The sequence below is a fragment of the Meles meles genome, chromosome 1 (genome assembly GCF_922984935.1).
Source record: "Meles meles chromosome 1, mMelMel3.1 paternal haplotype, whole genome shotgun sequence".
Classification (NCBI taxonomy): domain Eukaryota; kingdom Metazoa; phylum Chordata; class Mammalia; order Carnivora; family Mustelidae; genus Meles; species Meles meles.
In genome coordinates this window covers 174918286-174942928 of record NC_060066.1, presented here as the reverse complement: position 1 = coordinate 174942928, position 24643 = coordinate 174918286, and the positions used below count along the sequence as shown (strand labels likewise).

The 24643-nt window shown below is 40.0% G+C and overlaps 1 protein-coding gene across 3 annotated transcripts in view; it reads left to right on the top strand.

Moving 5' to 3' along the window:
• The window catches only part of ZFYVE9 (zinc finger FYVE-type containing 9), a 204249-nt gene extending 179709 nt beyond the window's left edge, over window positions 1–24540 (top strand). For all 3 annotated transcript variants that reach the window (XM_045998099.1, XM_045998090.1, XM_045998108.1), the window contains 6 exons: window positions 7168–7318; window positions 9514–9594; window positions 12024–12186; window positions 16597–16702; window positions 18667–18843; window positions 20235–24540. In XM_045998099.1, the coding sequence (XP_045854055.1) occupies window positions 7168–7318; window positions 9514–9594; window positions 12024–12186; window positions 16597–16702; window positions 18667–18843; window positions 20235–20396 (840 nt within the window). In that variant the 3' untranslated portion in view covers window positions 20397–24540. The remainder of the gene's footprint in view (window positions 1–7167; window positions 7319–9513; window positions 9595–12023; window positions 12187–16596; window positions 16703–18666; window positions 18844–20234) is intronic.
• The last annotated feature ends 103 nt before the right edge of the window (window positions 24541–24643 follow it).

Genomic DNA, 24643 nt, shown 5'->3' with positions numbered 1-24643 from the left:
ACAAGTAGGCAGAGAGGCAGGCAGAGAGAGATAGGGGAAGCAGGCTCCCTGCTGAGCAGAGAGCCGGATGTGGGGCTCGATTCCAGGGCCCTGAGTCATGACCTGAGTCGAAGGCAGAGGCCTAACCCACTGAGCCACCCAGGCACCCCTAAAACAAGTTTTTTTAAAAAAAGGTTTATCTGACAAGAGCATGAGCGAAGTGGGGCGCAGTGGAGGGTCAGAGGAAGAGGGAGAAGCAGACTTCCTGCTGAGCAGGGAGCCTGATGTGGGAATTAGTTGCAGGACCCTGGGATCATGACCTGAACTGAAGGCAGATGCTTAACTGACTGAGCCACCCAAATGCCCCTACCCAAAACAACTTTGAAAAAAGAACATAATTCAAGTACTTGTACTACCTGATGTTAAGGCTTATTTAAAAGGTAGAATAATCCAGCGCCTGGGTGGCTCAGTGGGTTAAGCAGCTGCCTTCGGCTCTGGTCATGATCTCAGGGTCCTGGGATCGAGTCCCACATCGGGCTCTCTGCTCAGCATGGAGCCTGCTTCCCTCTCTCTCTCTCTCTGCCTGCCTGTCTACTTGTGATCTCTCTCTCTGTCAAATAAATAAATAAAAAATAAAATCTTTTTTTAAAAAGGTAAAATAATCAAGATGGTATTATTTTGCTGTAAATGCATACATATAGATCAGTGGAACAGAGAGTGATTTCAAATGCTGTTTTTATGGGGGTATACACATGTCAAAATTCATCAGATTGAACATTTTAAGTATGTACATTTTGTCAATTTTAAATTGTAAAAAATCAGGTGTGTGGTCTTTTTTTAAACGTAATGTGCATTCAACCTATTATCAGCTTGCTGTGGGAATAGAGCCAAAGAATTAGCCTAATGTCAAAATCTCAAGTCTCAAAGTTTTGTTAATCCTTTACTCAGTACCAAAAAATAGAGAAATTTATGTTGGTTGTGATATAATGCAAGAGTCTGTGAAATTATATGTCTGTACAATTCCCTATCTAGTATAATTTAGGCTGGATGGCCTCTTGAGATTCCTTCCCACTCTGTGATACTGAAATAGGAGCTTTGGTTTATTTTAATTCAAGGCTACACATATTCTTCAGAGAAATGTGAACTTACAAAGCATGATTTCATAGGTTCATTGTAGCACTAGCAAGAACAGATGGCCCTAAAATCTGTCTGAGGAATGTTTTATTTTCTGGCTTTCAAAAAATACATTTCTTTTCTCTTAGGGGAGGAGGAGCTGATAGTCCTCTTTTCTAAAGAATGAAAGGAGTTGCAAATCCAACAATAGATTAAAAAAATTATTCACCAAAAAAAATTATTCACCATGATCAAGTAGGATTTGTTCCTGGGATGCAAATGTGGTTCAATATTCACAAATCAATCAGTGTGATATATCTCATCAACAAGAGAAAGGATAACCATATGATCACTTCAGTAGATATAGAAAAAGCATTTGACAAAGTACAAAATCCACTCATGAAATTAGTCCTCCACAAAATAGGTTTAGAAGGAATGTACCACAGCACTTGAAGATGGGTGCTAGCTTCAGGACACAGGTGAACTCCAGCTGATGGGAAAGATGTTTATATTGTTCCAGAATATCTCCAGGCAAGGATATTCCTCTCTATTCCATCATTACTCAACTCAGTGTTCTTTTCTCAGTTCCGTTTCTTTTCCTTCGCTCACGATTTTCTCTTTATCCGAATTCATAGCCAATTCAAATGTTTTACCTTTTAGGAATCCTTCCTCAATTCTCCATTCCCCAGATAGTATCATTCTCTCTTTCCTCTGTTTTCCTAGCTTTCTTTATTCATGTAACCTGTATAGCTGATGAGTATGAAACCCCTTCTGCTCTGAATTTTGAGTCCCCTGAGGGCAGAGAGTCTGTTTTTCTTTCTTCATTTTATCTCTGGTACAGGGCTTTCATAAATTTTCCATGTCCCTGCAATTTCTTTCTACCTAAAGTCATTGTCAATCACTTGATAAATGTTTATAGAATTAAATTGTTAAAATTTATTTTATTAAGTACCTAATCTATGTGACACTGCAATTATGTATGAACCAAAAAAATGTTTTAAATCATGCTAACAACATTTACTCTCTGTATAACTTCATGAATAAGACAAACCCTCCAAATCCATCCCTGTTTAATATGGTTAACTAATTAGTATATTCAGCAAATATTTATTGAGCACCTACCATAAACAAGGCCCTGTGCCAAGCCTTACATACCATATAGAAATTGTAGCTATTCCTCAGGGTCTTTGGAACTTCCGTGCATATAAATTCTTTTCCACTTTAAATCAGAAGATTAAATAAACTGGCATTTTAACATGAGATCCAGGAAATTGAAGGACGTGGCATGTTAATTCAGAGATGGATTAGATGTTATAACTCTTTACACATTCCTCTCGACACAACCATTCCTAGAATTGTATTCTTTTAACTGGCTTTTAACAATTATCGTCTTCAGGGATGGCTAGACTCGGGGGGTGGGAAACACAGGAAGAAAAAGCTTCTGTACCTTCACTTGATATGTTAAAATAGCCTCTTTTTTTTTTTTTTTTGAGACTTTATTTATTTATTTGACAGACAGATCACAAGTAAGCAGAGAGGCAGGCAGAGAGAGAGGAAGGGAAGCAGGCTCCCTGCTGAGCAGACAGCTTGATGGCTTGATCCCAGGACCCTGGGATCATGACCTGAGCCAAAGGCAGAAGCTTTAACCCACTGAGCCATCCAGGCGCCCCTAAAATAGCCTTTTGAAATAAGACCTGAGTAGCATTTAGCCCAGTTCCTGGCTCAAGGTTGACCTTCCATATTGCTACCTATTTTGCACATACCGTTGTCACAGCAGTTGTTTCCTTGCCTTTTACTGGTATGTCATTGTCACTAATTCATGAGTTTTTAGGAAGGGTCTGAATCCCATTATCTTGTAAGAGGTACTTGGTCGAATTACTTGCTACTGATTTTTAGGTTGCTTTACAGTTTTATAAGCAGAGTAGAGAAAACAGGTCTACAAATTTTAGTGCAAACACTTCATCAGTACTTATTGTGTTCTATGTGCTGTTCAAGCACTTTATAAATATTTATTTAATCCTCATAACTGTATGAAATTGTTACTCTTATTATCACCTCTACAGAGGAGGAAACAGACACAGAAAATCAAGCAACTTGCCCAAAGGCACACACAGTTAATAGCAAAGCCCAGTAATGCAGGCAGTCTGGCTTGAATTCCTGCTCTTAATCATAACCCAAAGCTGAGTGCAGTGTGCTATGGAAGTTCAAAGAAGGAAGCAGTCATACTGGTGTCTGGGAATTCAAGAAGACTGCATGCAGGAATTGGTATTTTTACTAGGCCTTGTTTTGGGGGGTAGAGTTTTCAGGTGCTTGGATATGGAGGATGAAAGTGAAGGCTAAAGAGCTCAGAGATGGGAAATGGTAGCACATCAAGAAGTAGTCCTGCAAATAAGGATATGGTAGGAAGGGAAGCAAGACAAGAAAGCTGGTTTGGAGTAAGAGCATGGGAAGCTAGTTATTTTGAGCAGAGGACAGGGTAAAAAAGATTGACATGATCAGCGTTGTGCTTTGGTAAATATGGAAACGTTGTGTGAAATGAATCAGAACTGACAGAATGACTACAGAAAAACCTTATTGTCCAGAAAAGAGGTAGTTATATCTTTTTTTTTCTTTTAATTTTTATTTATTTATTTGGCAGACAGAGATCACAAGTAGGCAGAGAGGCAGGCAGAGAGAGAGGAAGGGAAGCAGGCTCCCTGCCAAGCAGAGAGCCCGATGTGGGGCTTGATCCCAGGACCTTGGGATCATGACTTGAGCTGAAAGCAGAGGCTTTAATCCACTGAGCAACCCAGGCACCCCAAGAGGTAGTTATATCTTGAACTCTGGGGAAAATAGGAATAGATAGAGGAGAAATTACAGAGTTTGAATCAACAGAGCAGAGAAGTAACACAACTAGAAAGTTGCATATTTGTATCATCATATGACAAAAGTAACTATTTATATGCAAAGTCCTTTGCATATCTGGGAAACTCTTGGTATATACACCCATGATTTTAAGAAGGTAAAAGTGTTCATTTATAAAGAAATATGAAGTTTGTTTATCTCATTGGGCTTGAAATTGACATCTGGGGAAATTTCTTAGAAGCTAGCTAATTTATTTAGAATGTCTGAATTGAGAATATTTCTTTATCTGCTTAGTGTAGACAAAGTTAGAAACCACTTTAGCCTAATGATTTAGAAGAAATGATAGATATGACATTCTTTAACTTTATTTTTATTTTTAATTTTTTAATTTTTGAACATTCTTTAAATTGCTGTGTGTGGGGATGCCTGACGTGCTCAGACAGTAGTAGAGCATTCGACTCTTGATCTTGGGATCATGTGTTTGAGCCTTGTGTTTGGGAATAGAGTTTACTTAAAAAAAATTACCTGGAGGCAAATAACACATTATATGTTAATTTAAAAATTATATGTGATTATAGCAGTTCTTCATGTGATACAAATATAAACTGCAAATTAGAACCTAAATTAGTCTGTCAGTTGACTTTGCTAAATAGGACCCTTCTGCTGACTTAGCATGTTCGCAGAAAATTTACTTAAAAGTAATCTTTGGAAAACCCTGACAGAAGTGGTTTGAATTAGTGAGGTTGATAAATATCAGTGTGAGAGGAATATTCAGTTATTATTTGGATGGTGATGTAGTAATATATTAAAACGCTAACTTTTCGAGAGTTATAAACAAAACAAAATAAAGCCAGGAGATCATGATATCTTAGAATTGTATTGGTACACTATCTAGGAATAAATTTAACCAAGAAAGTAAAAGACTTATACTTTAAAAACTACAAAACATTGCTGAAAGAAATGAAGAAAACCTAAATAAATGGGAAGACATGTCATTCAGAGTGGATCTTCGGATCCAGTGCAAGCCCTATCAAAACTCCAGTGGCCTTTTTTTTCCCCAGAAAAGAAGAAGCCAGTGCTCAAGTTCTTTTGGAATTGCAAGGGTCTCCAAAGCCAAAATAATCTTGTATAAGAACAAAATTGGAGGAGTCATCCTTCCCATTCTCAAAACTTACTGTAAGACTACAGTTATCAAAATAGTGTGGTACTAGTATGGAATAGACTTAAGAATCCAGAAATAAATCCATACATTTGTGGTCAGTTGATTTTGACAAGGGGGCCAAGACCATTTAATGGTGAAGGAATAGCCTTCAACAAACCATGCTAGGACAACTGGATTTCCACATGTAAAAGAATGAAATTGTACCCCTACTCGCCATATATAAAATTTAATTGAAAATGGATCAGTGGGGACATCTGGGTGGCTCAGTCGGTTAAACATCTGCCTTTGGCTCAGGTCATGATCCTGGGGTCCTGGGATCCAGTCCCACATTGGGCTCCTGCTCAGCAAGGAGGCTATTCTCCCTCTGCCTGCTGTTCCCCCTGCTTGTGAGCTTTTTCTCTCTCTCTCTGACAAATAAATAAATAAAATCTTGAAAATGAAAATGCATCAGTGACCTAAATATAAGAGCTAAAATGATGGAGCTCTTTGAAAAAAAAAAAACAAACCATGACAGTAACTTTTCTTAACTTTGGATTTGGCAATGGATTCTCAGATAATTTACAACAAGACAAGTAACTAAAGAAAAAATAGATTGGACTTAATAAAAATTAAAATATTTTTTTTTCATTCAAAGACATTCAAAGACTGACTTGTCTCAACAACAAGACAGTCCCATTAAAAAATGGGCAAAGGGCAACTTTTTTCTAGATATGTCCCCGGAGACAGGGGAAACAAAAGCAAAAATAAACTATTGGGACTGCATCAAAATAAAAAGCTTCTGCACAGCAAAGGAAACAATCAACAAAACTAAAAGGCAGCCTGTAGAATGGGAGAAGATAGTTGCAAATGATTTATTACAATAAAGGGTTAATATCCAAAATATATAAAGAAATTATCAAATTGAACACCCAAAAAACAAATAATCTAAAATGGGCAAAAAATATGAACAGACATTTCTTTAAGTAAAGACATCCAGATGGCCAACAGGTGCAGCTGCTCTGGAGAGCACTATGGAAATTGCTCAAAAACTTGAAAATAAAACTACCCTACAACCCAGCAATTGCACTACTAAGTATTTACCCAAAAGATACAAAGTTATTGTTTCAAAGGAGCGCATGCACCCTGCTGTTTATAGCAGCATTATCAACAATAGCCAAATTATGGACAGAGCCCAAACGTCCATCGACTGATGAATGGATAAAGAAGATATGGTGTATATATACAATGGAATATTGCGCAGCCATCAAAAAATGAACTCTTGCCATTTGCAACGATGTGAATGGAGCTAGAGTGTATTATGCTAAGTGAAATATGTCAGAGGAAGACAAATACCATGTGATTTCACTCGTATGTGGAATTTAAGAAATGAAATATGAACATAAAACAGACTCTTAACTACAAATAACAAACTGAGGACTGCTAGAGGGGAGGTTGGCAGGGGAGTGAGTTAAATAGGTGATGGGTATTAAGGAGGGTACTTCTTATATGATACTGGGTGTTGTATGTAAGTGTAACTTCAGGAGAAGTTATGTACGTTAACTCACTGGAATTTAAATAAAAACTTGAAAAAAAGAACAAAGCAACGTATTATTAAGTGATTTCACTGATGATTTCAAATGTAAGTTAGTAAAATTAAGCAATAGAGTTTATATATTTCTAGAGGAAAACACTCCTTTGTGTGGATTTGGGAAAAGAGGGCAGATGCACTTACATATGGAACATTCTTTTGACTTAGAATTTCAGTGTGTATATCCTCAGAGAATCCAGTGAGTGGGAGAAATTACTGTAAGTAGCTAAAATAATGTTACTTGAGTTCAGTGCAGCAACACAAATACCAAAAAGATGAATACAAAATACGTCATGTGCTTACTTAGGTTATAACACAAATCACCTATAAACGACACAGGGAATTTTTGTGTATGTTGATTTTTTTTCCAATGGTGATTGCTTTTTCACTGTGTTTTCCTTGTTGTTTTTTATATTTGAGGTAAAGGAGTTGTGCTGTGCCAGACCAAAAAAATGCCCATTTTTGGCAGAATAAGAAAGTTAACTCTCTTCTTTGATTGCAGATGATGAAAGCCATGAACAAGTCCAATGAGCATGTCCTGGCAGGAGGTGCCTGCTTCAATGAGAAGGCAGACTCTCATCTTGTGTGTGTACAGAATGATGATGGAAATTATCAGACCCAGGCTATCAGTATTCACAATCAGCCCAGAAAGGGTGAGTATTTGAGCTGATTGACATGGTAAGAATTGTACTGGACTTGGAAAGTTGGATATCTCAGCCCCATAACTCTCACTTTCTAGCTAGGTGGCCACAAACAATTTGATGAAATTAAAGTTTCCAACCTGATTCTCTAAGATTACACTGGCTTAGCAGTAGCCATATTCAGAGTTGCAAATGGGATCTCTACTAATAAAGGGAAAATTTTGAAAATACTGCCTCGGGATATTAGCAGGGCCAGAATTGATATTTGAATAGGCGACGAGGTCCCTTAGTGAGAATATGCTTAGATTTGAAACTTATTGAATGACCGTATCCAAAGAATATTAATTAATAGGTTGACTGGATTTTGAAAGCTTGGTTCAGTAGTACTCATAGTGTGGCCTTATCACTGGGGAGATTGTTAGAAATGAAGAATCTATACCCCAAATCTGCTAAATTAGAATTTGTTTTTTAACAAGTCCCTGTGTTCAAATGCATATTGAAATTTAAGAAGCATCGCTTGTGCTGGCATTCCTTAAGGTGTCTTATCAGGTTCTGTGGTTTTAAAAAATAAATAAGTGGAAGTATTGCATAATACATTAAATGGAGAAATCCTGGTTAAACAAGTTTAAACAGATTTTACTACAGGACTTTCAGAGCCTTTAACAGGCTGATGTGTATTTTAATTTTCCAAAAGGAAGATAGGGCCTGGCCCTTCTCAAATTTATTTGACTCCGAATCTTGTTTTTCCTCAGACTATTTCCCATAACTAGCTTTCTTTAGTATGCTTTATGAAACACTTCTCTGGCTGACGGTGACATAGGTCATTGTCTTCAGTAAAGGCATAAAAGGTCTTTGTCACATGTATATTCAATATGATATCCAAAATAAGATAGGTGGTAAGTCCACAATGCTCTCTGTTAGTCGAAGGATACCTAGAATATTTGAATTAATTACATCATTAATGTAATTAATGATATCCATTGATAAAACTGGAGGTTCTTAAGAGAATGATTCAAGGCCTGTGAAAAATTTGGAAACGAGGTCAAGGAAGATCTTTTGAAAAAAGTATACATGTTTAATCTGGAAAACTCTTAGATTGGAAGAGGGGAAAAATAACTATCCCTATTTTTAAGGTTTTCTGGTATGTGGAAATAAGTTTCAGTTTATTCTCTATAGCTACAAAAGGCCAGAACCAGCACCACTGAGTCAAAGTTGTAGGAATCTAGATCTGGACTCAGTTTGAGAGCACATTATGTAAGGCCAAGAGTTACCCAGAAGTAGAATGGGCTGCCTTGTGCCTTTGTGGGCTCCTTGTCACTAGGAGTCTTTGATAAAGGCTGGATGTCCACATGTTAGAGACTTTGCAGGGCCAGTGGGCAGGGAGTTGGATTACTTAATCCAGTTTAAGATGTGGAGGAGCATAGAGGCTCCTGGCTGGCTCAGTGGGTGGAACACACAACTTTGGATCTCCCTGTTGTAAGTCTGAGGTCCGTGTTGGGTGTTTAATTTTTAAAAAAATTAAAAAGATGTGGAGGGGCATAGTGAAATTTTCTTAAAGCTAAATGTGATTGTCCTTTCTTTTATGACAAGATAATGGTAACAGGTGTTTGTCTTTTAAATAAGTAATTTATTTTTTTAAAAGAACTGCACCAGGTCAATAAAATGGTTGCCAGCCATATCTCTGTCTTCAGAACGTATTTTATCTAAAAAAAAAACCAACATTAGATCGGGGTTAGCAGACTTTTTCTGTGAATGCTGGGTGGTAAATATGTTAGGCATTGCAAGCTTTTGTCTTTGTCACCAGTTACTCAATTCTGGCATACTTCAAAAACTGCCACAGACAATATGCAAATGAGTGGACATGACTGTCTTCCAATAAAATTTTACTTATAAAAACAGGCTGCAGGCCAAATGGGTTGTAGTTTGCCAAGCCCTAGACTTGACCACTGAGATTTCTTTGCTTGTAAGTTTCTTTAATTCTTGATTAGAGGGAGAGAAAAATAAAATGAGGGAGTGTATATTAAAACTTCATTCCTAAAGCTATCATAAGCATCAGAATTTGAGTTACTTGTGTATTGTGCTGTATAGAGATGGTGTTTTTTGTTTTCTATATGATGATGATTGGAGTTAGCAACTATCAAATATTTCATATTGTTCTCAATCTTTATATCTCCGGGTCTACACTGAACTATTTATATTCTGTTTAGTGACAGGTGCCAGTTTCTTTGTGTTCAGTGGCGCTCTGAAATCTTCCTCCGGATATCTTGCCAAATCCAGTATTGTGGAAGGTAAAGAATAAGTTATTTACTGCATGTATATTAGTTTAGTCCTAATCATACAACTAAAAAGCGAGGGATGTTGGAGTGCCTGGCTAGCTCAGTTGGTAGAGCATGTGTCTCTTGATCTCGGGGTCCTAAGTTCAAGCTCCATGTTGGGCTTAGAGCTTACATAAATAATAACAATAATAATAATAAAGTTAAAAAAAATAAAAAGCAAGAAATGTTAAATGAAACCATGGCAGTTCTACAGTAGACTTCTGACTCCTACTATGTATACAATAGCATCTTAGTCCTAAGCTAATTAATACTGTCATATAGGTGTTCAGTTCTTCAAAGAAAGAAGTAAGTCATAGAGATATCATGGAGCAGTAACATAAAAATTAAAAGATGGCCTTTCAGAGCTCTGGAGTAGGGTACTCAAAGGGGCATAGTCTGAGTTCAAATATATCATTGGGCTCCAGTCTCTGAAGTATGTAGATGAAGTTCAGTCTGCCATAACTCACAGGAGTGCTGCGGTCATCATTTGGGGTACAGAATGGGATGTGCTTGCTGCTGGTTTGCTATAATTAGAATAGACCTGACACATATCTTGACAAAAACTAATTAAATGGGAGTTAATGAAAGGCTAATGAGCATACTGTTTATTTTTTTGTCAGTTGATTATTCCTGTATTTTGATCTGGTTACTCTTGTTGCATAACAAATTTACCTAGAACTTAATGGGTTAAAGCAACTATTTTATAATGTTCACTGATTCCTTTGGGTCAGGAATCTTGACAAGGTAGTGCAGGATGGCTTTACTCTGCTCAGTGATGTCCAGGGCCTCAGCTGGGATGACTTGACAGCTGGAAGCTCAGATTATCTGAAGGTTTATGTTCACTCACATATCTTGGGGCCTGGCCTGGATTGATTTAAAGACTAGAGGTGGAGACTGCAGTGCTCACACTTTGACTCCCTACCATGCCATGGCAGCCTGGGGCAGCTGGACTTCTTAGTGCAGGCTCATGTGTTCTAGCAAAAGGCAGAACCCAGGTTGCTTCTTATGACCCAGTCTCAAACGTCACCCGATGTCACTTCCACCATACTCTAATGCTGGAAGGAGTCATAAGCCTTCTCATGTTCAGGAGGAGAGCAAATAGACTCCACTTCTTAATGGGGAAATGGGAAGGTAGCATTGTGAGAAAGCATGTGAGATGGGAGATATTGTGGTGACCCTTGGAAGGTACAGCCTGCCACACATGCTGACAGGTTTTCATTTCTACAGTAGCTTACTCCAGTGCCCTGTATGAAAGCTGGACTCCAGGGTGTTAACTGAACTGAACAGACTGTCTTACTTATGTTAGTAGATACTGGCTTTGACCTCCATTATTAGTAAGCTTAATAAAACAACTAGTGAAGAGCAAAGTACATTAATATTTTTCAACTAAATTTCATAATTTGACTCTAAAGCAGAAGCATGCTATTAAGAAATTGTTAAGAAATCTAGGAGTTAAACAGTCATTGGTCTTACGTGACTAATGCTTATGTGATCAAGTATTAACTACATTTGAAATTGTGTCTTGACAAGAAGATTAAAAGAATACCCTTTAAATGTAATGGAAATGATAACTTGAACTGACACAGATCTTTATAATGCAAAGTACTGTGTTTAAAAGTTATGTCTGTGTCTTTGGATTGGAAATTTCTTAGGTCTTGTATTTCACTGTGTGTCAGTTGAACACTTGGCTGCCTGTTTATGAAATTTTTATTGACTCTTTTATGGAATTATTTTAGTTGACAAAATTTTATGTCAGTGAAGCAGGGTAATTGCTCAACATGTGTCAGCTTTCAACCTGAATTTCAGTGTTTGCCTTTGACTTGGGTAGGTAGCAGGCCAAAAATAGTTACCATGTGTTGGCTGCATGGTGGCTCATGTGAAACACATGTGGTAGGTCTGCCTTGTTGCTAGCCAGTGAATGGATTTATCCCTTCTCCTACTACTGTTGCTTACTCAGTGGCTTACTTAACAGACATTCACTAGGCATTCACTGTATGCCGGGCAGTGGTAGTAAGGTGAGAGACACAGAGGTGCGAACACATAAATATGAGTTAGAGCATGATAAAGGCAAGAGTGAAAACAGTTCTGTCAATCCAGAAGAGGCATGTGACCGAGTGTAAGTTTTCCTTTGAAATGGTCTAAGGAGAAACGCAGTTGTGTCTGAAGTGAAATCAACAGGCGAGTATTTTAAGCAGAAGCTGTCTTGGTGTTTGCTTCTCATAGCACTCTCAAAAGTAAGAGATTCTGCTCAAAGAACAAAACCTCTCTGTATCTGTCAGCTTTAGAGAGCAGCTGAAGTTTTACATGTAATCCTAAAGGGATTTGCTAGGTACTGTCATTATCTGCCCCTCTCCCTGGCTTTGCGTTGTTTCCACCTATGTGATCTTGGTGCTGATTCTCAGATGGCGTTATGGTCCAGATCACAGCAGAAAACATGGATGCTTTGAGGCAGGCACTGCGAGACATGAAGGACTTCACCATCACCTGTGGCAAGGCGGACACTGAGGACCCCCAGGAGCACATCTACATCCAGTGGGTGGACGATGACAAAAACGTCAACAAGGGGTAAATGCGGAGTACTTTCCCTGTTGTGGCATTTAGTTATGGGCTGGGCTCTGGATTTTGTCTACATTGGTATTTATAACTTTTCTGAAAGCCCAAAGAGAAAGGACTGCTTTGTATATATAATATAAAATTTTACATTTCTAGTTTCTTAGCTTAATTTCTGAAGGAGTTTCTCTGTATATTTTGGAAGATGGGAAGACGGTGGAGGGGAAAGAGTTGATTAAATAAAACAGTACTCTGAAGTTATTGACATAATAGTGATAACCTAAAACTTTTATGGTTTTATAAAAAGAAAGCCCTTTTGCTAACATTGTTTCATTTGAGATAATAACTAATGTTGTTTTTGCCGTATTATAGATGAGTAAACAAGCACCTAGAGGCTCAATGACTCCAGAGGCCAGGAAGTGGCAGGGCTAGGATTTAAAACCACCTCCTTGGGCTTCAAGCCCTATTCTCTTTGCCAGTATATGGCAACTCTTCTCTGAGGGCCCAAGCTAAAACTTCAGGGTCATCTTTGAAACTTCTTTTTCTCTCACACCCTTCATCTACCCCAATAGTAAATCCTGGTACTCTTACATTTTATAGCATATATTTTGTATATCCTGTTATATTTTATTTCAACATGTATCCAGAATCATACTACCTCCCTGGCCACCATCCTGGTTCAGGCCACCATCATTTGGTCTAGGTTATTGGGTTCTTCAGTTGGCTTTCTTGTTTCTAGTCTTCAGCTCCTCCTGCCCCCAACCTAATCTGTTTCTAATACAGCAGTCAAAGCAATGTCCCTTCTCTGCTCAGAACCCACCACTGGTTTCCAGTATTATTCAGGGTAAAAGCCAGAGTGTTTTCCAACTTACACATCTGCCCACCCTCTTACCTCACAGAAGCAGCACCTGCCTTCTTGCCTGAACACATCAACTCTACTTCTGCCCTCAGACGTTTGTTTTTGCTGTTCTCAGACGTTTGTTGTTTCTACCCTATCCTCAATAGCCAAGATAGCCAAATGAGTTCCTCCTTCACCACCTTCAGATTTTTTCTAAAATGTCATTTTCTCGTAAGGTCTTCCTTGGCCAACCTATCTAAATTATAATCCTCCCGTACACATTTCTTCCCTCCCACTCCCAATACTTCCTGTCCCCTTTCTTACATTATATTTTTCAAGAGAACTTATAATTCTCTAACATAAAGTACATTTCACTTATTACATTGCCCCTGGCATGTAAACTCCGTAAAGGCAGGGATTTTTTAAAAAATTTTTTATTAACATGTAATGTATTATTAGCCCCAGGGATACAGGTCTGTGAATCTCCAGGTTTACACACTTCACAGCACTCACCATAGCACGTACCTTCCCCAGTGTCCATAACCCAACCACCCTCTCCCTCCTCCCGTCCCCGTAGCAACCCGCAGTTTGTTTTGTGAAATTAAGAGTCTCTTATGGTTTGTCTCCCTCCCGATCCCATCTTGTTTCATTTATTCTTTTCCTCCCCCCAGCCCCCCACGTTGCATCTCAACTTCCTCATATCAGGGAGATCATATGATAATCGTCTTTCTCTGATTAACTTATTTCGCTCAGCATAATACCCTCTAGTTCCATCCACGTCATCACAAATGGCAAGATTTCATTTCTTTTGATGTCTGCATAGTATTTCAGTGTGTATGTATACCACATCTTCTTTATCCGTTCATCTGTTGATGGACATCTAGGTTTTTTCCATAGTCTGGCTATTGTGGACATTGCTGCTATAAACATTGGGGTGCACATGCCCCTTCGGATCACTACATTTGTATCTTTAGGGTAAATACCCAGTTGTGCAATTGCTGGGTCATAGCATAGCTCTATTTTCAACTTTTTGAGGAAACTCCATGCTGTTTTCCAGAGTGGTTGCACCAGATTGCATTCCCACCAACAGTGTAGGAGGGTTCCCCTTTCTCCGCATCCTTGCCAGCATCTGTCATAGGGATTTTTTTTTAAAGATTTTCTTTATTTATTTGACAGACAGTGATCACTAGTAAGCAGAGAGAGAAGAGGAAGCAGGCTCCCCGCTGAGCAGAGAGCCCGATGTGGGGCTCGGTCCCAGGACCCTGAGATCATGACCTGAGCTGAAGGCAGAGGCTTAACCCATTGAGCCACAGACATCCCAGGGATTTTTTTTTAAGGAGTTTATTTTTTATTTTTTTAAAGATTTTATTTAAGAGCCAGAGAGAGCATGAACAGGTGGTGGGGGGGGGCAGGGCAGAGGGAGAAGCAGACTCCCCGCTAAGTGGGGAACCCAATATGTGACTCAGCCCCAGGACCCTGAGATTGTGACCTGAGCCCAAATCAGATGCTGAACCAACCGAGCCACCCAGGCCACCCAGGGGCAGGGATTTTTGTCTGGTTTATTTATTGCTGTATCACCAACACCTAAAACACTGTCTGGCACTGAGTCGGTGTTTAAAAAATTGACTGATTGAACGAATGTGTCATAAATCATTGTATTCAACTTTCTACCATCTAGTCCATCCCTTCTTGCCTCAGGCAGTAGTTCTATGTCTAGGTCTCTGGAAGTACAAAAACAAATTCCACAAACTCCCTGCTGATAAGTGGTTCAGCCTGGTTTTTAAGATGGTTATAAATAAGGGCATCCAAGTATGGAAGATGCTCATAGAAAACTCTGTAGGATACAGTGAAGATAAGAAAGAAAAGAAGAACCTTGGTGGAGGTGCTCGGGCAATATTCAAGAAGACCTTCATAGAGAAATAGTGCTGATTGAGCTGAATCTGATAGGATGAGTAGGTGTTTGCCACATAGTTGTGGCAGAGTGGGCATTCCAGTCTGAGAGAATGGCAGGAGCGAAATCAAATAGAGGGCATTTACAACACGGCACACCAGATTTTTTAAAAATCTCTTAAACTTTTGTTATTGAACAAAAAAAGCAATTTCTAAACCAACGAGTACACATGCCTATTTTACAGATAGCCTTTTATCTTCTCATACTTCACTGGAAATTTTAATTGCAAAACCAAGTTGTGTTGAATTCTCTATTATAGTTGGAAATTAACATGGTTATTTAGACCAAATAATTGATAATCTGAAAATCTGATGCCATAAGGTATCAGTAACTAATAACAAGCAAGTTGCCCCTTCCTACAGCGAGTGCCAGTGGCAGCATCTTAGAAAATAAGACAAGAACTAGTTAGGGAAGACTCTCGAATTCAGTTTAGGGTGTAGTCTATAAATTGAATGTTTTCCAGCGTGTCCCTCTGTGTCTGGGTATCCCTCTCAAAATACGCTAATCAACAGAGTGCCCTTTAAAAAATATATTTTATTTATTCATTTTAGGGAGAGAGCGCACATGAGTGGGGAAGGGGAGGAGAGGAGGGAGAGGGAGAAAGAATCTGAAGCGGACTTCGCACTGGGGAGGGGGCCCAACATGGGGCTCAATCTCACAACTATAAGATCATGACCGAAACTGAGAGTCTGACCCTGAGCCCACTGCACCATCTGGGCACCCCAGGAGTGCCCTTTTTTGATAACTGTTGTTTAATGAGTTAGAAATTAATTTCAGTGTTGTTTAAATAATTCTAATTCAGGTGAATGAAATGAGTCCCTGATATTGAAGTTTAAGTTCAAGTTGACCTTTTTACATAGAGATTAAAAAACCGGTTTGAAAATTATTAGGAAGAGTTTGGAATCTTTGTGACAATTATTTTGAATTCTCATCAGAGTGAGTGTGAATCTCTACCTATTTATACTTGCTATATTTTGGAGAGGAAATGACTATTAAAAATGGCCTTTCCATTCAGGAATCTAAGAGTGATAATTTACCACTAAAGAGTATTTGTTGTAATAGTGATATAAATACTTGTTCATGAGCTTATACTAGCACTGTTATAATTAACATACTTGGTCAAATAATTCTTTTAATCAATAAATATTAACTCCTACATTCCAAGCAGTGTGTCAGAACTGGGAATACAGCATACAGAGGTGAGTGTATCATATTCCCTCCCCTTAAGAAGTTCATTTGTGAGGCAGATGTGTGAAAGTTACCATGGTTAGGAGCAGAGTATGTGACAGCAGAGGGGACAGCAAGACTGGATGGGTGGCCATGCACTCGCCGAATCTGGGAAGGAATACTGGGAGAAGAGAGCAGGTTTGAGTAGATGTTTTTTTACATTGAAAGAACAAACTCCTGGAATCATGGCTGTTTTTTTGTATGTGTTTTTTAAAATTATTTCAGCTCACAGGCCCCTCCCATGAGAGCTCTCTTCATGTACATTTTTGTGCAGTGTCTCTTACCATGATATGTTGCTCAGATGTGTTTAGCAAAGCACCCAGTGTAATTAGTAGCAAGACTTGATAAGAGAAGTGGTTCTTCTCACTTCAAGAGCTGCTTCCATCTCTTTCCTTTGCCTCTATTGTAGTGTTATAAGTCCTATAGATGGGAAGTCCATGGAGTCTATTACAAGTGTGAAGATATTCCATGGATCAGAGTATAAAGCGAATGGAAAAGTCATCAGATGGACAGAGGTAAGGAAATGAAACTTGGCATCCTTGATCCCCTTTGAGTACAACTTTTTGCAAGGTTCAGAAACACACTGTGGGCTGATTCTGGAGGGTTAAGAAAATATCTCTGTTTACTTTCGATACTCCAATTCCCTCTGGCCTGTGTTAGCTCACCAGGAAGAAATGTCACCAAATACAGCCTGAAGCAATCTGATTTCTCTTCCTTTTTATTAACAAGCTTTGAGAGATTTGTTTGCATTAGAATTCAAGAAGGACGCTTCTCTGAATAGTATACACCATCTGTGCTATATTCTTCAGAATGTTGGGCAGTTATGATGCTGTATTCACAGTTAAAAGTTTCTTAGATAACACAGTCTTTTAAAAATGGCCTTAGTTCACCAATAAGAAAACTAAAGCTCAGAGACTCAGTAACTTGTCCAAGATTACAAGGCAAGTGAGTAATGGCAAAGTTCTGTGTCAGACCCAGATCCATCCAACTCCCAAGTTCTTTTCCACTGTACGTTCCCTTTCCTGAAAGCTGTATGAGAGGCTAACCGGGAGTTAGAGGAGCAGGGCAGGGATGCTGTATGTATGTACATCTCAGACAAATCAGGAAATTTATTCTCTGAGAATAAATGCGTAGGTTGTAGGTCTCTTAATTTCTTTTGAACCTGAGTTATACTCCTCCATAAAATAAAACATTAAATGATAAGACTTCTAGAATTCCTTGCAGCTTTAAACGTCTTAATTAAAAAAAAAAAAAATCTGTGACTCCTAGCTTTTTCATTTTACACACAAGGTAACTCAGGCTAAAAGAGGTTTGATGCTTTACCCAAGTTCACACAGCGGGTTCATGACAGCAAGAGACTAGAACCTTGTTCTCCATTTCTCAACCTTTTGTTCCAAGTAACTTATCCTTCACACCACTAGACTCTGTTTTCACATTGAAGCTTGGTGGTCTTAGCAGCTTGCTTTGTAATGATTATCCCTTTGACAGATTTCAAGTAGTGCAGAGTCTGGGCCATGGGAAACTCGTTATCACTTATGAGTAGTTTCACCTCTTCTCCCTTCTTTTTGCTCCCCAGTAATCCGGTGAGGTAGCATTGTGACCTGTCTCATTTGCATAATTAGAAAACAGGCACAGAGACCTGGCAGAGCAGGGGCCAGAAGTCTTATGATGCCCACTGTGGAGCTCTGCTCATCATTTCGTGGTGCTATTCTCACTAGTGCATGGGGCTTCCGGGCTGCCCCCTTTGTAGTACTTAGCATAAGCCACCTAGCAGTAAGCCATGGGGTGGTAAATATAAGCATTGTGTGTTTGCATATCTGTACCTTCTATATTATGCTTTTATATCATTTTGCAATAATGAAGGAGGACAGGGGCTTTCTGTTTTAAAGGCATAATTGGGCATTAAGAAGTCAAAGGACTTGCTCATGACCCTCCTCTATGTGACTAGTACTCATGACTATCAGTTCCAATTTTGCTGTGCTTCTGATTCTGTCCAGTGCCTAGTGCACTACTCAGTTTGCTGTAAGAACACTAGTACAGTTCTGGCCTTAGCAGCGGCATGGCCTTGTGACAAGAAAACGCTGTGATGCAAGCCCAAAGACTTAGATTCATGAATTGGCCTTCCCTCTGAGGACTTCGGTGCACTTGAGCAACTCACTTCTCTGAGTGATATGTAACATGAAGAGGCTGGGTCACATAATCTGTACGAGCTGTTCTCCTAGATTCTAAGAAGATTTTTGCAGAAGATTGTCCACATAAAAGGATTACCTTTTAGAAATACACAATGCTAAATGTAAGCCTTTTCTGGTTCTCAGTAGAACATACCATTATGACCATGGCTGAGACCGGGGAGATAAGCAGGTCACGTCTTCCTGCACATCTTAGGGGATCAGGGTGCTCATACATAGTGGGCTCATGCACTTGTTTTTTCCCCACATCTCCTGGGCACAAAGCTAAAAGTCTCTTGTTTGGGAAACAGGTGTTTTTCCTAGAAAATGATGACCAGCACAGTTGCCTGAGTGATCCTGCCGATCATAGCCGATTGACTGAGCATGTTGCCAAGGCTTTTTGCCTTGCTCTCTGTCCCCACCTTAAGCTTTTGAAGGAAGATGGAATGACTAAACTAGGACTTCGTGTGACACTTGACTCAGACCAGGTAAGAAGAGTCTTAAGTAGCCTTGGAAGCTGGGCTTGAAGAGAGTCTGTATTTTCTGACATGTGAGTTTTCCTGCATCAGGAAAACTTGATGGCCTTCCCTCTGTTAGTAATGTATCCAGATGTGCTGCCTGGTGAGACTGGCTGTACCATTTCAACCTTGGTTTCCTCACCTCACTGTCTTCCAGGGACTCCATTGTGAGTATGGGGTAAGGAGGGGAAGTGTGTTGAGGTCCTGCCACCCATGTGTGGATGGCATCAGTGCTCCTCTTTGAGACTTCCCAGTTCCACCCTTCAGGAATCATTCTGCCCTGAGCCAGCAGGTTCCATGCTGTCCCGTATCCTGTTTTCTCAATCCAGTTGCAGCAGGCTTCTGCTGACAGACCTCTGCACCCTTAGTCCTCAAGGTAGGACTGTCTGCATTTCCCCTCTTGTCAGTGGATGAGGAGTAGATCCATTGGCCCACTAGTTTTCCTGTCAGCTCGGGTCTCCTATGGCCAGGCTTCCCTTCCTGTCTTTCTTACTATTTTTATATGCTGTTTGTAGTAACAGTCTGCCCCCCACCCCACCCCATGCCTTGTCCCAGTGTCTCTCTCCTGTGGCCCTGTATTCTAATTTTTTTTTTTTTTTTGGATCCCTGTGACATGTCCCACTGCTCATTGCAGAGTTGTGTCACTATCAGGGAAAATGTGAAAGGTTATGATCGGGCCCCAATTCCTGCCTAGTCATCAATCAGTGTATTTATTTTCTACCTAATGTCTTGACCGATGTGGTACTAATAAGCGTATCAGGATAATACAAATGAGGTCTCCTGGTCCTTTCTTGAATGATACTGATAACCTGGTTAGAGAATTGCCTTACATAAAACAATTAAAGAACAAGCAATTTTCTGCTAAATGTGTGAGCCTTTTGAGGGCAGGGGCCCTGTTACATTCATCTTTGAATCCGTGTATGTGTAGGTGTTCAGAAAATGGCTTGTGGGTGCATGAATGGATGGGAGAACAGATGTGCAGTTCCTGCTGTTAGGGAGTTGTACCTTGTATGTTTCTCATTTTAATTTCCACAACCAAAGGTTTAGGTATCGTTTCTGACATTCCATACTGCTGGACATTCCATACTGGGGGTGCTGCCCCCTGCCCCCTGCCCTTTCCTGGGAGACTAAGGCCTTAACCAGTTAAGTGTCTTGCCGAAGGTCTCAACTACCCAGTTGCGAAGTTAGGATGAATACATGACAGGCTGATAGTAAGTGACAATTCAGGGAAGATAAGGAGAACCTTGTGTTCACTGCTATGTCTACTCCATGGCCCAGGACATCTCCTTTCCAGCTTAGCCTCCTTGGCCCCCAGCCTTCTCTGTCCGGTAACCTGTCATCCCCTTCTCTCTGTGCCGTAGGTTGGCTACCAAGCAGGAAGCAATGGCCAGCCCCTTCCCTCCCAATACATGAACGATCTGGACAGCGCTTTGGTGCCAGTGATCCATGGAGGGGCCTGCCAGCTCAGTGAGGGCCCCGTCGTCATGGAACTCATCTTTTATATTCTGGAAAACATCGCATAGACAGAGAGGACTTCATTGTTTTTCTGTTCAGACCTGTTGAAACAGCAGTCATACCCAAATCATTTGCACTTTAGAACTGGAAGATTAAGCTTTTGTTAACACTATTAAATAGGGGGGTGGGGTGGGAGTGGGGGTTTGGGGGCAGGGGTGGGAAAGGGTGGTCGGGGGGACAGATGTTCCATAATTCTGAGTCTTCTATGCATTGTCCACCAAGAAGATCTGGGCAGCTTCTGTTACTGCACAAGTTATGCTATCCTTGCCACTAATTCCCTTCCATTACTGTAGAGAAAAATCCTGCTCCTCTCTTAAGATTTACTTATGGTCTTGTGCTCAGAAATGCTCAAGTGGGTACAACCATCACCAAGGATGGGGTTGGGAGGGCAGAGGGGAAATAAAAAAAGAAGCATTGGTCTTGCAATCTTTGTATAGAATTGATACAAAAAAGGAGACTTTACACTGATTCTGTCCCACTTACATCACAGTGACTTCAGGTAGAATTCACACTTAGATTTTTGTTTTTTATCAGATTATTCACTGAAGTGAATCAGAGATCCAGTGGATTATCTCTTCTATCCAAGGAGGGTGACTCAGTGTAAGTGAGGTCACTTGGATAGCAGAGCCGAATTCAGGACTGCTCAGGATCTGCCTGAGTGAATGGCAGGCATTGAAGTGGGCCTTTCTGTGAAAACTGACAGAATACACACAATGCAGTTTTAGTTCTACACTACATGCAGTTAAAAAATATTTTATTGAGAAATAATTTAAACTTTCAAGAAAATTACAGATAAAAAAACCCTACATACACTTTACCAAGATTCTCCTATGTACATATTAACATTTTGCCTCATTTGCTCTAGCTTTCTCTTTCTCCTTCTCGAGAGTAAGTTGCATATATCAGTCATATACTCCTCAATAATGTTTAATTCTTAAAAATAATGTTCTCCTGCATAACTGCAACTTCAGTCAATTTAATATTAATAGGATCTTTGAACCTAGCAACTGTCCAGTCACATCCTTTGGAGCATTTTCTGTCCAGTAAAGCTTCTAGCCTAGGATCAGACTCAGCGAGTAGCTGCCCTGACTCACCTTTATGGCATCAGTATCTGTGGTGAGTATAAGTTCCCCCGTCCTATTTTTTAATAGAGAATGCCTCATTTTGTTCTTTCTCATAATTAGAATCAGTTTGTGCATTCCTGGCATTTTTTTAGCAGTTACGCTTTGTCATCTGTAAGCAAAAGACCTTCCTTTTCTCCTATTCATTCATTTAATTTTCCCCTGGACCCATGGATCACTTTTTGAGTAGCTCTAATTCATTATTTTGGTGCTCAAATGGTCTCAGCTTTGGCCAGAGAGCCCCTTCAAGCTAGCTCCTACATCCTTGTGATAAGCTCCTACCATTTTCTTTTTGAACACTTCCTTTTCTGACCTAAGAACATGTTCTCAGCTCATCTTGTTTACCCTGCCTCAACTTTCAAATGAGCCATGGTTTCTTTTAGTAGGAGTGGCATTAGAAACGAAAATACGGTTTACCCTTGATACATGTAATATATGTGATCATTTTCTCTGTTAAAATTGCTTTTAGTCATGAACCAAATGGATTTCACAACTTGATTTGGAAAATACCGGACTAGGGCACCTCCCTTGTCACTGCCATCTTCTCAAAGCCCTGGCCAAACAGGAGTCAGTCCATCCCTAAAAGCATAGCACTAAAAATCCCCTAGAAGTTAATGCAGGCCTCTGGGACAGTGAGTCTTTTCCAGCACCTAGAGTTGGGCTTAGCATTTGGCAGTCACAGGCTGTGGAACTACAAGAGAGCAGCAGTTTTCCAAACAGAGGCCCAGAGACCTGGCCTTGAACGTGTGTTCATCCCTCTTCCGTGGTGGTGGGGGGAGGGAGGATTCACATTCTACACTGTCTCTCCATAGGCTTTGATGGTAGCTACAGAGCTCTGTGATTGTGACCTTTCCCAGAGACTCAGAGGTACTCAGAACTTCTACGGGGAAAAAAAAGCAGATACCTAGAGCACACCAACGCGTAAGGACTAAACCCCAGAACCACCACCCACCAAACCTGACAGAACAGGAAACACTTAATAGGGGCATGTGTTTGGGGTAGAACATCCAGTATGGTCTACATATATCTTAGAAGTTCAGAGCTTCTACAGGAGCTGGTTCCATTTTCCTATGAGTTTACCTTCATGCTCAGCACATGCTGCAGTAGTAGCTGTTTCTTCTGGATCAGTGCAAGTTTTTGAATTCCACCAAGGACAAGCTCTGGCCCTGCATAGTCAAGGCCATTCTCAATTGTATAAAATATCCTTTGTTTAGTAAAATCATCTTGTGGAGTTGAGCATAAAGTTACCAAAGCTGGTTTACTTTATTCCCTTGTTTTATCTGTTTCTATAAATTGTAAAAATGTAAGAATGATATAAAGTGGAGGGTTGAAACCCCGCATTTCTAAGTGAGTGAAATATTTCTAGAACATAAAGATTGAGCTATAGAGCTCCTTACAAAGAAAATAATTGCCAGTCTGGTAACTTACTAAATTTTTTAAAAATATTGACTGAATTCTTACCAAATGTTAGGCAGTGTAGGTTCTCCAGGTATTTTTATCAACACTTTCTGAGCACCTGTTGGTCTCCAGGGCTACAGAAATATGGGATTTTGCCCTGTGTAGGCTGCCATCTCATGTCTTCTCTCATCTCCTATGGTTCCTGAATGCTGGTGGGCTAAAAATTTCCAAATGAACTGACTTCTATCATAACTAATCCCTGGGGAATAATTTATGCATCTAATGTGTTTCAGTCATCAGGCAATCTGCTGAACATTGTTTCTGTAGTATGTTTGTGGTAGTGGTTTCTATTTTAGTAATGTAATGAGATTTTTAGGGAGTGAATATGTGGCCAGAAGGGCTGAGGAGTGGAGTAGGAATGATAATGCCCACTTCAGAGCTGGGGAAGCTGAGGCCCTAAGAGGGAAGTATTTGTCTGTGATGGACCTGGACCAGGTCCAAGCTCCATGGTTCTACAAATTTCAGCCCCACAGTTTCATCCTAAGAGGAGCTACCTTAAGGGACAAGATCTTTTAGGAGCTACCCACAATATTTAGGAAACATGCTCAGCATCTGGAAGTAACAATGTGGGTTTCACAATGGTACTATAAGAAAGGAAAATGATGTTAAGGTCACAAATATTTTGCCCTTTTAATAAGATAAATTTCTCCCTATTTTATTCAGTTCATGAATGCTGAAGAACTTATGTCTTGCACTAGATTGGAAAGAGAATTTAAAATGTAAAGATTTTTGGGTTGTGACCTGTTCCCAACTGCCCGTGAGTCACAGATCTCTGATATCTGGGAGCTGCATTAGGACAAATCTTAGGACAAGGAGGCTGGGCAGGCTCCTCCCACTAGCCGTGACCTCTGCATGCCTTGGGTGCAACAAAGGCCTTTTAAGAATCTCAGTTTCCAAGTCCAGTGGGTGGCTTTGTCTTGCCTTTCTCAGCCTGGAGGTTGTTTTCCAAAAGCAAAGGGTAATAAAACGGACTGAAGAACAGGTTGTGAAGGGAAATCTCTGAGGCATAGAAAACTACTATCAAATTGGAATAGGGCATTTCCAGCAGAGATGTGAATTTAAAAACTCCTAAGCCTGGTTAGAACCTCTGAGGATAATCACAGCTGTCTATCCGGCCCCTTAGTAAGCATGGGGTGGGGTGCAACCCCTTAGGGGAAGACTAGGTTAGGACAGGAACCCTCCTGACCACCCCTCTTTGCTCTAGGCCACCTTGTAAAGGCTAGTAACAACCTTTTTCATTCTAGATTACTGCTTGACACAGATATGACTGCAATTTAGTGTTAGCTCTCACATCTGTAGAAATTTTGGTAGTTCACTGATAGGTAAATAAGACTGGCCAGAAAACTTATAAAATAAGTCCTCTGTCATTCCTGTTCTGTTACCCATGAACAGCTCTGCTCTTAAGGCAGGAAGCATGGTCCAGCCCTATCCTGGAAAGACACAAACAGCTCAGACCTTGAGCTGTGCTTATGCATTAGTGACCAGTGAGCTGAATGTATTTGTTTCATTCATAGCCTTTAAAAAATACTGAGGAATGCTTTGTAGAACCTAATGCTTCAAAAAAGGAAGAGGGGGGGAAAAAAAAAAGATGTTGAAGTTTATTTCTAAGAAATGTAGAATATTGCAGTTTTGAATATTAAATCTAAATCTATTGTAACTACAAACCCCTCCGTTGT